Raw genomic sequence first — 13891 nt, forward strand, 5'->3', positions numbered from 1 at the left:
TCAAGATCCTTTCGATTGATATCTCTTAAATCTCCAGCTTCAAACTGTGGTGGCAATAGATTTCCTCGCATCAATTCTTCATGGCTTGACAGAAAAACATGAACTATTGCGATGTTGGAGTCATTCAACATGGGTAGTGCTTCACAGAAACTTGAAGGTTTGCTTGGTTGAGGTTTTGAAGATGAGAAAATTCCTTGAGCTTTTAAGGCTTGGGCAACCGCACTGTCAACTCGAACTTGTATTAAAAGAATCTGATTGATTACTGGTTGAGATGAATGCTGTTGGTTGTGAAGGTACACTTGGGGAGTACTTGGGAGTGGTCACGGGATACACATTCTTTTGAGCTTTGCTTATGAAAGCAGTTGGCATTGAGGAAGCAGAACTCACTCCAACTTCAGAGAACTTAGATGATTGTTCATTCTCATCTGCTTATCCATCTCAAATGACTTGATAGTGGATATCAAATCACTGTTTGTCATGGCATTCAGATTTGTAGTTCTCTTGATTGTGATTGTATTGGTACTCCAACTATATGGTAATGAATTCATCAACTTGTGATTTATCTCAGCATTTGCAATGTTGACACTTGCAGCCCTAATTCTTACCAATCAACTTCTCAAACCTTTTTACCAAATCCAACACAGCTTCACCTTGACGATGATTGAACATGTTAAATTTTTCCTTCAATAGGGCCTTCTTGTTTTCCCTAATCTCGGCATTGCCCCCAACCTTCTCAACAAGTGCTTCCCACAGACCCTTGGCACTGGTGTGTTCTCGAAGAGTTTCAGTTATCTCATTTGAAAGACAAACTGTTAAAATGAGATAGGCTTTCTTGTCTTGTGCTAACAGGTCCCTGTCTGATTGATCATAGTTTTCAGGAGTCTTAAGTTGGTCCCCAGCAGCAGTGCGAGTCACAGGAGTATGAGGACCTTCTTTGAAACATCTCATTAGGTCAGTCTCAGTCAATGAGATATAATTCGTGAATCTCCATTTGAAGTCTGAAAAGTTATCATCCAAGGTCATAAACTTTGGTGGCTTTGTAGGTGTTCCCACTTGGTTTTCTAACAGCAAATACCCCTTCAGCAGCTCAAAATCAGTACTCGTCATGATTTTAGAAGTCTTAAACACTTAGCAAACTTTAAACAGCTTAAAAATTCAACATAGGTAAGTTTTTCGCGCAAAAAACCTTTTCAAGCGAAGCGAAAAAGTGAAACCAAGTGAAGCGAAAAAGTTCAGCTATGCGAAGCGAAAAACTTCTGATGAACAGTAATGCGAAGCGAAAAAGTTTTCCAAGAGAAGCGAAAAGTTTTCAACCGAAGCGAAATTTTTTTTCAAGCGAAGCGAAAAGTTTTCAAGCAAAGCGAAATTGTTTCAAGCGAAGCGAAAAACTCCTTAATGCGAAAAAGTTCAGTTTTCTAGAAGTAATCTTTCTTGGAATCTGTACCACCTAACTGTCAGTACTGGGTCAAAGGTTGGTACACTGATTTTCATGCCATGAGAAGCGAAAATTTTCACTTGTTAATTTCAGTACTTTTCAAACCCGAAACACTAATTTTAATTCTTTTATAACAAACACTTTTGAATCTAGAACTTGAATATGAGCTATCTTTACCAAGAACATCTTTTAAGACATTTTTATGAAGATTTTGCCGATTCTTTTTGTATTTTTCTTGTTTTTGTGGTGTTTGTGAACTTTTCTTGCAAGAACACTTGTTTTCTTCTTGAGTCTCAAGATCAAAACCCAAGGTTGTGATCCAAAAACCCTCAACTAGTGAGCCGAAGCTCTGATACCAATTGTAGGTCCTTATTCGGGTGGATCTAACAACGTCTTTGGATCAACCTAACTTAGTGCTAGCGGAAATCACACTAAGCAACCAAGAGGTCTCGGATCTAGAGATTATGTTCGGTTGAGAGTAGAAAGAGAGAAAGCCGAGAGAAGGAAAGAAAGTGTGTTATGAGTTTTTGGCAAAAAGTTATTTCTCTCATGGCATGCTCCCTATTTATAGGGAGGCATGCATGAGAAGCATTAAGGCCCAATGGGCTTCTTTACAATGGACCGTGGCCCAATACATACAAAATGACCAATCGTCCCCAAATACATAACCGAACCAATACAAAAGACTAAAACATAAAAGGGACCTAACAGAAAGTGCTAATCAATTCTAATACCTAATTATTAATTATACTAGGTGGACAGACGATGTCAAGCGGTTTTAAAGATTTTGATTTGTAAACAATGATTAAAAAGCAACCAAACTCCAGGGTTCAAGTCTTGAAGCAAATTGGATAAATGATTAAACCTATGGAATTATACTCTTTGTTTGAATCAATAAATCAAAAGACTAAATGTTTGACTACGGTGATAGTTAGAACTTAATCCAATTGATTGACATAGCTAAACAATGATTTACTTGATTGTAATCTTAGGTAATGATGAAATATTAGTTCTATGGTTAAAGATAACTAGGCCAATGACACTAAGAACTCAATCCTAATTGTTGATGACCAAAATCAATAACTGATAAACTGCAAATCTCATTGATTACCCAAAAGTATGTTCAAGCGCACAAACAAAATCCAAAAATAAGGTTTAGAGTACCAACAATCCAATAAACAACTCAACCCTACATCCGGAGATGGTCACGAGTGATTTAGCCTAGCATGGTGGTCTTGAATAGCTTCTTTGATTCTTGAGGGGATGATGCCATGGATGATTCGGGTGATTAAGAGGTGTTAAGATGGTGGAATCAGCCTCCAAAAACGTCTAAGTATGTTATAATTTCGAAGATAGCTGTCCTAGGGTTAAACCGGCCTTAATAGTTCCAAAAAACCTGAAAATTCTATTTTTCCCTGTCCTGGTGACTGTAGGCTACAGTCTCCCCACCGTAGGCAACGGTGGGGACCGTAGCTTACAGTGATGCTCACTGCCTTACGGTGGCAGCCCCACCGTAGGCTACGGTGGGCCTGTCACCCACCATTTTACTTCTCGCGTAACTTCTTCGTCCGAACTTCGATTTATGCCCTGTTTTCAGCCACGTCTTCGTCTTCACTTGCTCTATCATTCCATGCAATAAAATATTCCTTTTCTTTCCATCTCATGTGCTCCCATTTAGCTCCTTTAAGCTCCGCACACCTGTAATCGCAAACACACATAAAGTAATCGTGTTTCCGGCATATAAACTCACAAAACACGTGATATGACTCATTTAATGCACGATATTTCACCAACACATCAATGATGAATAATCTTCAATGGTTGTGTTAAAAAGATATGGGAAGACAATGTGATATTGTGAATTATGCAAATGTTAACAATTAATTATAATCTTGGTTTTATACTTGAAGAGAAATTACATTTATATATATTAAGTCAAAAATTATAACACAATTACCACTTTAGTATGGTTGATAAGCACATTTGGTTTGAAACATGAGGTCTTTGGTTCGAAAGCCGTATAACACAATAATTTATTTTTCAAAATTTTATAAAGTCTTACAAGTCATGGGCTATAATAGGTATACGGGTCATATGTCATGATATAATAGGAAATAGTGACATGACACCTACTTGACATCCTATGTGAAGTGCTTAGTTAAATATGGACAACTTGTTTTTGCTTGAATAGTATAATTACATTAGATTTCCTCTTCTACTCTTTATTTACCATTTTATCCTTTTATAACTCTGTGTAAATGCCCCTATATTTATTTGAGTTCAAGTGAATTTTACGTAATTTGACATTTTGACGTTGATACTATTTTTATAATGTTTTTTTAATTATAATTGATAAAATCAATTTATTTCGTAACCAACAAATAGAAAAGCAGTTGAAATTTTGTATATTATATAATCATATCAGTGCATTTTATAAATAACTATTACGTAATTATTTGATATAATTTAGAGAGAGGATATATGTAAAAATCCTTTTATATAATATTATGTGATATAATTTGTTGATTTCTCATGTTAGAAATGTAGAACTTATAAACCATGTAAAATTTTTATTTCTTTTTTTTTTATATGTAGGCGATTAAAAAAATAGACCCCGATTGAATTTATTAGCTTTGATATGTTTGCCTTATAACCAACTTGGTTTAGGTTTAAATTGGGGATATATGTAATTGTTACTATTAAGAAGGGGATATGTAAATTAGTTTATTAAGGGTAAAATGGTTATTTAGTTAGTTAATTTAAATGAAATGGAAAGATATGTAATATATGTGGTTAGGGAGAGGAAATATGCAATTAAAGGTTTAGCATTAAGGAAATATGTAACGAGAAAAGTTAGAGAGGGGATATACTTAAATGCCACTATATTCAGTGTCAAAACGCCCCTATCTATATATACATGCCCCTTTATTCAACCGTAAGACAAACCACAGGATCAACTTATAACTTAGTACACATATATATCATCTCTCCCCTCTTTGTGTGTGTTATTGAAACATGAAGTATATGCAATCGCAATCCAATTTGTCACTTGTGTTTCTTTTGCTTTTGCTTATTTTCTCCCATCCATCTTCAACTCATGCTCAAGAAACTGGTACGCCCTAAGCTTAATTATATACGTACTTCACAACAAATTAAACAATCTAATGCCACGTTTTCTTTGTCTTTCATTTAATATTTTTGTTCGTGTATACATGTGTGTAAAACTGTAAATGTAGAGGATGAAAGAGAATTTGATTATGTGAGAGGAGGCCCGATCGGACCAGAGAAATGGGGCGAGATAAAGAAAGAATGGTCATTGTGCAGCTATGGGACGATGCAGTCTCCAATCGATTTGTCGAGTCAAAGGGTAAAGAAGGTGGAGAACTCTTACAGGTTTAACAGAAACTATAAGCCGTGTAATGCTACACTTACTAATAGAGGCCATGACATTTCGGTAATTGCTACTTCATAGTTAGTTTATCTAAACATCAGATAATGTGTATCGTATAATATGGTAACTTAAGTTATATATTGAGTTCATCATTTTTTGCTGTGTGAAAAAAAAATCACATAAAGAGCAAATATAATACAAGTTAAGAAAAAGACATAATAAAACTAACTGAAAAAAAAAATACAAAGCAGAAAAATAAAAAAGAAAAGAAAAGAGAAACAAAATAGTTTTATTGGTGGTATTGTTCATATGGACGATTAATATAGCAGATGATAAGCTAGTATAAATGAATAATTGCAATAGAGTTTAAACTAGGTTAAACTAGATGCAAACACATGGTTCAGCCCAGTTAATGAAAATCCTTACCCGTACCCGTTAACTGCTAACTATGGTATTGGAAAATGACAAATTGGACCGTTTGGTTGGATGGGTTGGCATAAGACCAGCTTACCTGTTTGGCAGTTTAGTGGTTCGATTTAGATGGGTTTTTTTTTTTTAAAGGTAAATTTCTTTGCTGGTAGTGGGACTTGAACCCAAAACCGTGGTTTTTAGTCATTTTTTGTATATTTTTTATTTTTATTTTCCCACACGAGACAACTAGTGGGCATGAAGGGCATTTCGTTTTTTGTTTTAATTATTATTTTACATATTAACCAATCATTTATATCCGCTCTATCTCGCAACCATATTGCTCATTTCACCCCATCATAGTTAAAACACTCTAGTTAGGGTGAAGTGATACCTCGCAAAATGTCCCTTTCACACCTCTCATAATACGTAGCCTAAAAGAAATTCAATAAAAAAATATTAAGGAATATTTTAGTAACGTATCTTGGTGGTTTTGCTCTTCTATATCATTTATAGTTATATAGATTTATAATAGTTCATATATGTACTGAATTTAATGTTGCAGCTTCTGTGGGAAGGAGATGCGGGTTCAATTGTCATCGATGACACCGAGTATGCTTTGAAACAAGCACATTGGCATTCGCCTTCAGAGCATACCATCAATGGCATAATGTATACTTTGCTTTCGATATTTAGGGATAATTAAATAAGGGTGTAAACTAGCCCAAACTAACCTGGATCTCGGCTTGTTTAAATTACGAGAACTCAAGTTTGAGCTCAGTATATTTATGTAAAAACATATAATATGAATATACTAAATAAATATTATAAGATAAATAATGGGTTTGATTAGAGTTACGAGCTTGCTCAAGCTCAATAAGTGAAGCTCTTCCTTGGACTCTTTTATTAAACAAGCTTACTTTTCAAGCTCGATTAACTCGGCTTGGTTCAAGCATCTAACGAACTGGTCACGAGTAGTTCACGAGCGGGGCAGCTCTATTACACCTCTGTTAGTAAGCAATACTAAACTAACAATAACCAATTTATATATATTTAAAACAAAATTTAATTTATTTTCCAAAAATAGTTGCACATAGCACTTGTAGACCAAATTCCCAAACTCATGAATATATGAACAGCTATGACATGGAAATACATCTGGTACACCTCAGCATTGACAACAAAATAGCTGTCATTTCTGTTCTTTACAATATTGGCAGACCTAACGAATTTCTTTCTATGGTAAATTATTTCTACCCTCAACTATTTCTTATTCTATAAAATGCTCTCATTTTTTGTTGCAACTTATATTGGCATCTACCCTTTGTTTATAGTTGGAAGTAAACATAACGTCTATGATAAATCAAAAAGGCAAGCATGTGCAAGCTGGGATAATAGATCCAAGAGACATTCGGATGAGCAGAAGGAGGTATTACCGATACATTGGTTCACTCACCGTCCCTCCTTGCACAGAAGAAGTTGTTTGGATGATTAGCATAAAGGTAACAGTCTATATTTTAATAATCTAAGTACATAGCGCATACACTGGCGGACCAGGATTTTTTTTCATGGAGACGATTAGGATGCTTAACCAAATTTTTATGGGTTGGGGGGATCAGCGTTTTTGTGTATAACTAACAGTAAAAAAAAAAAGAAAAAATGGAGGGCAGCTGCCCCTCGACCATCTTGTGACTTATGAGTGTAAGTCCGCCCCCGCCTACATATAAAACCAATTATTTTTATACTCGTTAAGGATTTTGTGTTAATACGTACAGATAACAACTGTTTCAAAAGATCACGTTACGTTACTTCGGGAAGCTGTGCATGATGTAAGTATCAGTTAAAATCAAGTTTGTATTGTTTTATTTTACAATAAGATGAAGTACTAAATGCCTAAATGTTAATCGGTGTTATTGTATATGCAGTATGCAAAAAATAATGCAAGGCCAATACAACCAGACAACAAAAGAGACCTTGTTTTTAATGGTCCAGCCTCAAGATAGTAAAGCGGAAGTGTTTTAGATTCACGAATAAAACGTCTGTAGTTTATGTTAAGTATAGTTTCGTTATCTACTACCATTAAACGGCTTCACCCGAACATGACTTGTTTAATAAAATGGGTTAATATGAATAAGATTCGTTTTAATTTTTCATCTTAAGCTCTTCACCAGCATTGATCATTTCCAGCAACTTTATATATCATTTCATACAACCCAATGACACATTAAGTGTTTTAACTTTTGTTTGGAGCTAAGCATATTAACTCAAGTTGTTAAATGGTATAACAAATAAGAAACCAAAACAATTAAAAGTATATCAATTAAAATATATTTGTTTGAGTTGCTGCTGATTGTTCAAATTGATAAATCACCATGTATTACTCATATTCATAAAAGAACAATAAACGTTGTATATAAAATGTTTGTTACGTGTGATTCACTATTGGCGTTAAAAGAAAAAGAATGTTTTATGATAAATTTGTAAAATATAAAAAGGTATTGGATTAAAAGTAAAACAAACTGAAAAGAATAATACAGAAATTAACAAAGCACAATGTACAACCATAAATACACACCAAACTTGCTAATTATATATATGTGCGTTGAAAGAATATATTGATATTAACTTATAAAACTTGCTGAGAAATAGTCTACAAAGTTACAATTCCACTTACATCATATATTGAACAATTTCTCAGGATTAATAAACAAAGTCCCAAAGATACAATAAAATGACACAGTGAAATAACAAGAGTTTCCATATACTTCCATACTTGATAGTATTGAGACCATGTGTGGTGAAGAGTTTTTAGTTAACAAAAGTAACGTCATGTCACTGCCACGTAGACGGATGGACATTAACTAACTAAACCATAAAACATATATAATGGTAATTTAAACAAGTTTTAAATTATTATTTAATCTTTTTTTAACAAAAATATGATCGAGTGGGATATTTTGATTTGTTGAAATTGAATGTGGCCCTGCCTCTTTCCCCTTTGTGCCGTTAACCTGCTAGCATCCAAAGGGGCACTGCACCTTTTGGAGCCCTCATCTTCCACTAATGTAATGATGTCTAGCGCTATACAAGCTGATGTGGAGTGGAGCTTAACAACGACTACACTCAGTATGATAAATTGTGCTAGGTAGTTTATTTCATCAAGAAATCAACTTATATGTACCAAGATGATATATTTCACGGAGCTCTTAACATATACTTTATTTTTTCCTAATAGTAATTTCATTAGCATATTCGACTTAATGTATGTAAGTTGCATCTTAAACATGGCTAATTAATTAAGGAAACCGATTATTATTAATCTCTGCACACATTAATAGCTAGAGCTCGGTCCCGTATGAAGGTTTTTCGAAGTGCAGATGGCCACGAGGTTAGATTTATTAGTTTTAAAATGTATGCTATTTCGTAATTTAACTTTTAAGGATCAAAGATCATAAATCTAGCATTCAAAATTAGTCAGAGGAACCACACACGTCTTAACCAAATTTACTCCCAATAACTAAACAAGTCTCACCTAGTCAAGTCAAACGAATATACTAAACACTTCAACGAAATTGATTAAATTGTTTTTCTCAAAATCAATTAACACAACGATATAACAAATTTAAGTCGTCTAAAAATTATTAAAATCTTCATAAATCTACCTTAAAACAATATTATTGCAATATATATATCTATAACATATATAAACGAAACCCCTAAAATCCTACGTGTCACGATGTGGTCGCTCCCCCCTTTTATGAAAGCCACCAGATTGCTTGATTTTTAAATAGAGGTCTCTCATTGATTTAATCCAAATTCATGAGTATGGGTCTTACCAAAACCAGATAGCTCTTAAACGGGTTATAACATCTCATTAAATTAAAAATTAATCTTACCAATTAATTGATATGAAAATCCTATAAAATAGGGATATACTAAAATTTAATATTTAATTTAAAAAGAAAAAGATTTTATTTATAATTAATAAACAATTTTATAGTAAAAAACATATAGCGGGTCATGGGTCACTAGATCCAGATAGCTTTTAAACGTGTTATAACATATCATTTATTTATAGAACTCTTTCATCATCAAACCCTAAGTATATTATTAACTTTCTTACAATAAAGAAAATTAAAATCTAAAAAATAAATATTAAAAAACGAAAAATGTAAAACAACTATTCTCTCAAGTCATCAGATTGCTTTATTTGTAAATAAATGTTTCTCATGCATTTGACCCGAATTCACGGGTAAAGGTCTCACCAAACCCATATAGCTCTTAAACGGGTTATAGCATCTCATTATATTAAAAATTAATCTCATAAAATATTTTATATGAAAATACTATAAAACAGGGATATATTAAAAATTAATATCCTATTTTATTTAAAAAAGATATTATTTATAATTAAGAAACAATTTTATAATAAAGAAAATAAATAGGTAATGAGTATCACTAAACCCAGATAGCTTTTAAACCGGATTATAACATATCATTTATTTGTGAAACCATTTTATCATCAAACCTCAAGTATATTAATTATTAACTTTCTTACAATAAATAAAATTAAAATCCAAATATACATATATAAACATTAAAAACGAATAATGTAAAACAACCCCCGTAATACGGAGGATAAAATCTAGTATATATATATTTATGATAAATCTATCATAACTTACACTTAAATACTCCTATAATCACATACCTGCATTTTGCAAGATTTGAACCCTCGATTTCTAGAACACAAGGTACCTTACCAATACATCATGTCCGTTGCGGACCTATTTACGTTAACTAGGTTTGATATGCACCTATTATAAATAAATTATTTTATTAATATCAAAATACTTTAATTAAATTATACATCAAGCATATATTTATCTTAAAGAAATCAAAAGTAATATTACATTTGTACTAGGAAAAGCCACGGTACTTGTGATTCTTTTCTTGGTCGTATCAACAACTAAATTACTTCTCTAGTGGCACTGCCACCAGCCCACCATACCTCTTTAATCTTTCCAAATATAAATATACTACCTAACTCTTAATTCAGTCACCACCATACCTCTATCACCGCACAATGTGCATTGCTTCACCAATCAGATCTCTGTTATTTTTAATTATTGTTTTGCGTCCCATTTCAATCTATTCTCAAGAAGTTCGTAAGTTCATTTTAAATCCACTTATGATCAAGCCATCAAGGTCCATCTATTTATTATACTGATATAATGTTTTGTGTTTATATAGAGGATGAGAGGGACTTTGATTACAACAAAGAGAGTGGAAAAGGACCCGAGAATTGGGGGAAACTGCACAAAGAATGGTCTGCTTGTAACAACGGCAAAATGCAATCTCCAATTGACTTGTCGAATAATCGAGTTGATGTTGTTCACAAATCAAAGAAGTTGTTGAGGAACTACAAACCATGCAATGCAATAATAATTAACCGTGGCCATGACATAGGGGTGAGACATCTATTCCACGATATACAACATTCACATACACGTACGCACACATACACATATACGACATACAAGCTACGCTCGTATTAATTTTCTTTATAAATACAAAACAAATCCTAATTAAATACTATGAACTAATTTACAACAAAAATAAGAATGTTGGAGCTAGAAGATGTTAATAGATACAACAATTCAAATGATGATTCGAAATATTTTGATCAGTTTGGGGGGAATCCGATATAGCCTTAGTGTTGAATACGCAAATTTCCGGGTTACTGCCCAGTTGTCTTAGATGTGTCTTTTATATCGTATATTGAAAGAATCTTACCCTTTTGAGATTAGTGGCCTATGTGTATAAAAAGGAGGAGACCACCACCATGATTATTGATTAATAAATCACGATTATAGCTTTTAATAAGTTTAAAAACTAGCCGTTACACAGGACTAGGAGAACGTGCTCACAATTATATTTATACTAGCTGTTACATAAGAGCCCTTCACGACGATAGTTTTTTTTTTTGTGTACTAGGGTAGTAACCCGTGTATTACACGGGCTGAAAAATAATATAATATCAAATAAAAAATGTTTGCATATTCAATATAAGTTATATGTGAAATCAAACATGACGTACATATCATGGCATATGAAACAATTATAGTTATGATATTATATTTAAAGCAAAACATGATTTTCACATGACCATCAAATATGTCATCCACATTGAAGTATAAGAAATTGTCAATAATATAATTTTAAGAAAGTCATAATTGAGCTAATTAATAAATATTAAATACTAATAAATGTATTAATTGTTATATCATTTAACATAAAAATTTGTTAAATTGAATGGAATGATAATTAAAAAATTAGTTAATTAGGTGGGATATGTATAAATGAAAAATGATTAGTTGGCATCCTATGTAGATGACATATTTGAAGGCCACATGAAAAACATGTCTTACTTTAATATATTAGTTAGATATGTATTTGTCTGTGATCTAAAGACACATGCTTTGATGCATTTAGTACTCATAATTTATATTTAAAATAACAGTTTGATTCCAAATCTACCATTATACGATATTTAATAATATATCCACTTATATTTCATAGTAAGTGTAAATTATGGTAGAATATAATTAGAATTCACTATTATAGATAAGTTTTATATGCTAAGAAAGAAAACTATGTATACTTTTTTTCTTGAACGGCCAACGAATCCTTTAAATGAGCTACTGGCTAAATTCACTGCATCGGGATACACTGGTTTTTTGATCCGGGAAAAACCCTCACCTAAGGCCAACGCCCGTGAACACTCGCCCGAAGGCATGACAGTGTGGTGAGATAGAACATGTTCAGTTCAAGGATCCAATTAGTAAAAACCACCTAATCGCCTAAACTCCCATCATCACCCTAGTGCCTCTGAAATCTGAAACTAAATGTTGCTGGCAGGAATCGAACCTGGGTCTCTTGGAACACCAAGTCTCTTCCTTCTCACTCCACCACTAGAAAACTATGTATACTAAGTGCAGTTCGGCTCGATTATACAAAATATAAGTTTAATCTTGAGGCTCCTATTTAGAAGATTGTGATCAATTTTTTTGAATATATACTAGATTAGTATATTGTATTCGATTATTTGACATATGGTTTAGTAATTCTTGGTCTTATCAGCATATTAGAGAATAAGGACTTTCTGCCATTTATCTTTGTGGTATTTTTGTGTTTTTGGTTGGATGTGAATAGCTGATTTAAGGTATGTATTAACTTCGTTTCGTTTTCAACTTTTGACAAGGAAAACAAAGAATCGGTATATTTGAAAAGAATTTCTTTTCACTAAAACTCGTTTCAATTCTAATATTTGTGATTTTGTGCTTTTAAGAAATTGTATACAAAAATTGTGTGACGTCATATTTTCAAGTGTAAGGATCCTAAATATAAAATACTTTTACTTATATATATACACGAATCGGAACACAATTTAGAATTCATTTTGGTCCCGAAAGTATGAGTCTGGTTTATGTGCATAGGTTCTTATTCAAATTCACTTGTTGGGGGGGATATAGGTTCATTGGGAGGGCTATGCAGGCTCGATCGAAATAAATGGAACGAGTTACGCTCTTAAACAAGCCCATTGGCACTCACCTTCGGAGCATACCATCAATAATAGGAGGTCAAATTCTTCCTCTTATATTGCATCATTTGAACTTAGCATATAACTAATAACCGTTGACGTAGCAAAGTGTTGAGCAAGTTCATTGTAAATTTAACTTTGCAGGTACTCATTGGAACTACACATGGTTCATAAGAGCACCGATCCAACCTCCAAACACCAAATTGCAGTCATTGGCGTCCTCTACAAAATTGGAAAACCAAACCATTTTCTTTCTAAGGTATTTCCCTTAGAAACGAGTGTTTGTTATCGATTATTGTTAATTTGTTATTATTTTATGTCTAATTTGAATACCAGGATGGTTATTGACGTTTTATCATTATCATAAGCTAGTTAAACTTTATAAGTAGCTTTTTTAATTATAATTATTTTTATATAAGGGGATCTGATTTTTAACTATAGAATACCGTTTCACTTCTTTTGAATCTTTGAACTCCTAAAGAGTTTTTTACATCCTACATGTCGTATCGGTATTCATCTATTGATCCAAATTTCAGTTGGGTCGTAACATAACATCATTGGTGAAACAAGAAAGCGAACATAGACACCCGGGTGTGATAGATCCCAGAGTGATCCGTATGAGTTGCCGAAGGTACTACAATTATATTGGCTCACTCACTGTGCCTCCGTGTACCGAAGGGGTGATTTGGACCATTAGCAAGAAGGTACATACAACTTTGTATTTCATTTATTTTATATGATCATTTAAATTTTAATACTAGATATTGCAATTATTTATGGATGTGACATGCAGGTGAGGACCGTCTCACTTGATCAAGTTAAATTACTTCGAAAGGCAGTTCACGATGTAAGTACATAGATTAAGCAACTCTAATTTAGGATTACAAACAATATTCTTCTATTATTAAAAAGGATTTGTTATCTAATGAATGTTAATTTGTTTGGTTTTATTTGACGAAAATCGGTGAAATAATTGCAGCATGCAGCAAAAAATGCAAGACCACTGCAACCAGACCATAAGAGAGGCATTCAGCTTATCAGTCCATAGCAACAA

The 13891-nt window shown here is 32.9% G+C and overlaps 2 protein-coding genes across 2 annotated transcripts; both read left to right on the forward strand.

Annotated features, from left to right (window-relative positions):
- Positions 1 to 4450: 4450 nt before the first annotated feature.
- Positions 4451 to 7237, forward strand: LOC143577320 (carbonic anhydrase Nec1-like). Its single transcript, XM_077061187.1, has 7 exons — positions 4451 to 4547; positions 4672 to 4889; positions 5800 to 5906; positions 6374 to 6476; positions 6569 to 6736; positions 7010 to 7063; positions 7160 to 7237. Exons 1-7 carry the CDS (start codon positions 4451 to 4453, stop codon positions 7235 to 7237), a joined length of 825 nt encoding a protein of 274 aa, XP_076917302.1.
- A 3083-nt stretch (positions 7238 to 10320) lies between these two features.
- LOC143577332 (carbonic anhydrase Nec1-like) lies at positions 10321 to 13891 on the forward strand. Its single transcript, XM_077061192.1, has 7 exons — positions 10321 to 10402; positions 10488 to 10705; positions 12770 to 12876; positions 12982 to 13096; positions 13374 to 13541; positions 13631 to 13684; positions 13817 to 13891. Exons 1-7 carry the CDS (start codon positions 10321 to 10323, stop codon positions 13883 to 13885), a joined length of 813 nt encoding a protein of 270 aa, XP_076917307.1. The 3' UTR covers positions 13886 to 13891.

The sequence above is a fragment of the Bidens hawaiensis genome, unplaced genomic scaffold (assembly GCF_021521415.1).
Source record: "Bidens hawaiensis isolate Kalapana, Puna unplaced genomic scaffold, B.hawaiensis_p1.1 tig00001461_1, whole genome shotgun sequence".
NCBI classification, from domain to species: domain Eukaryota; kingdom Viridiplantae; phylum Streptophyta; class Magnoliopsida; order Asterales; family Asteraceae; genus Bidens; species Bidens hawaiensis.

Excerpts from the sequence above, each read along its gene's own strand:
- LOC143577320 (XM_077061187.1), top strand. The coding sequence starts at position 4,451 with ATGAAGTATATGCAATCGCAATCCAATTTGTCACTTGTGTTTCTTTTG. Across the intron at positions 4,548-4,671 it reads AACTCATGCTCAAGAAACTG|AGGATGAAAGAGAATTTGAT; the intron begins GTACGCCCTAAG and ends CTGTAAATGTAG. Across the intron at positions 6,477-6,568 it reads CTAACGAATTTCTTTCTATG|TTGGAAGTAAACATAACGTC; the intron begins GTAAATTATTTC and ends CTTTGTTTATAG.
- LOC143577332 (XM_077061192.1), top strand. The coding sequence starts at position 10,321 with ATGTGCATTGCTTCACCAATCAGATCTCTGTTATTTTTAATTATTGTT. Across the intron at positions 12,877-12,981 it reads CATACCATCAATAATAGGAG|GTACTCATTGGAACTACACA; the intron begins GTCAAATTCTTC and ends TTAACTTTGCAG. Across the intron at positions 13,542-13,630 it reads TTTGGACCATTAGCAAGAAG|GTGAGGACCGTCTCACTTGA; the intron begins GTACATACAACT and ends TGTGACATGCAG.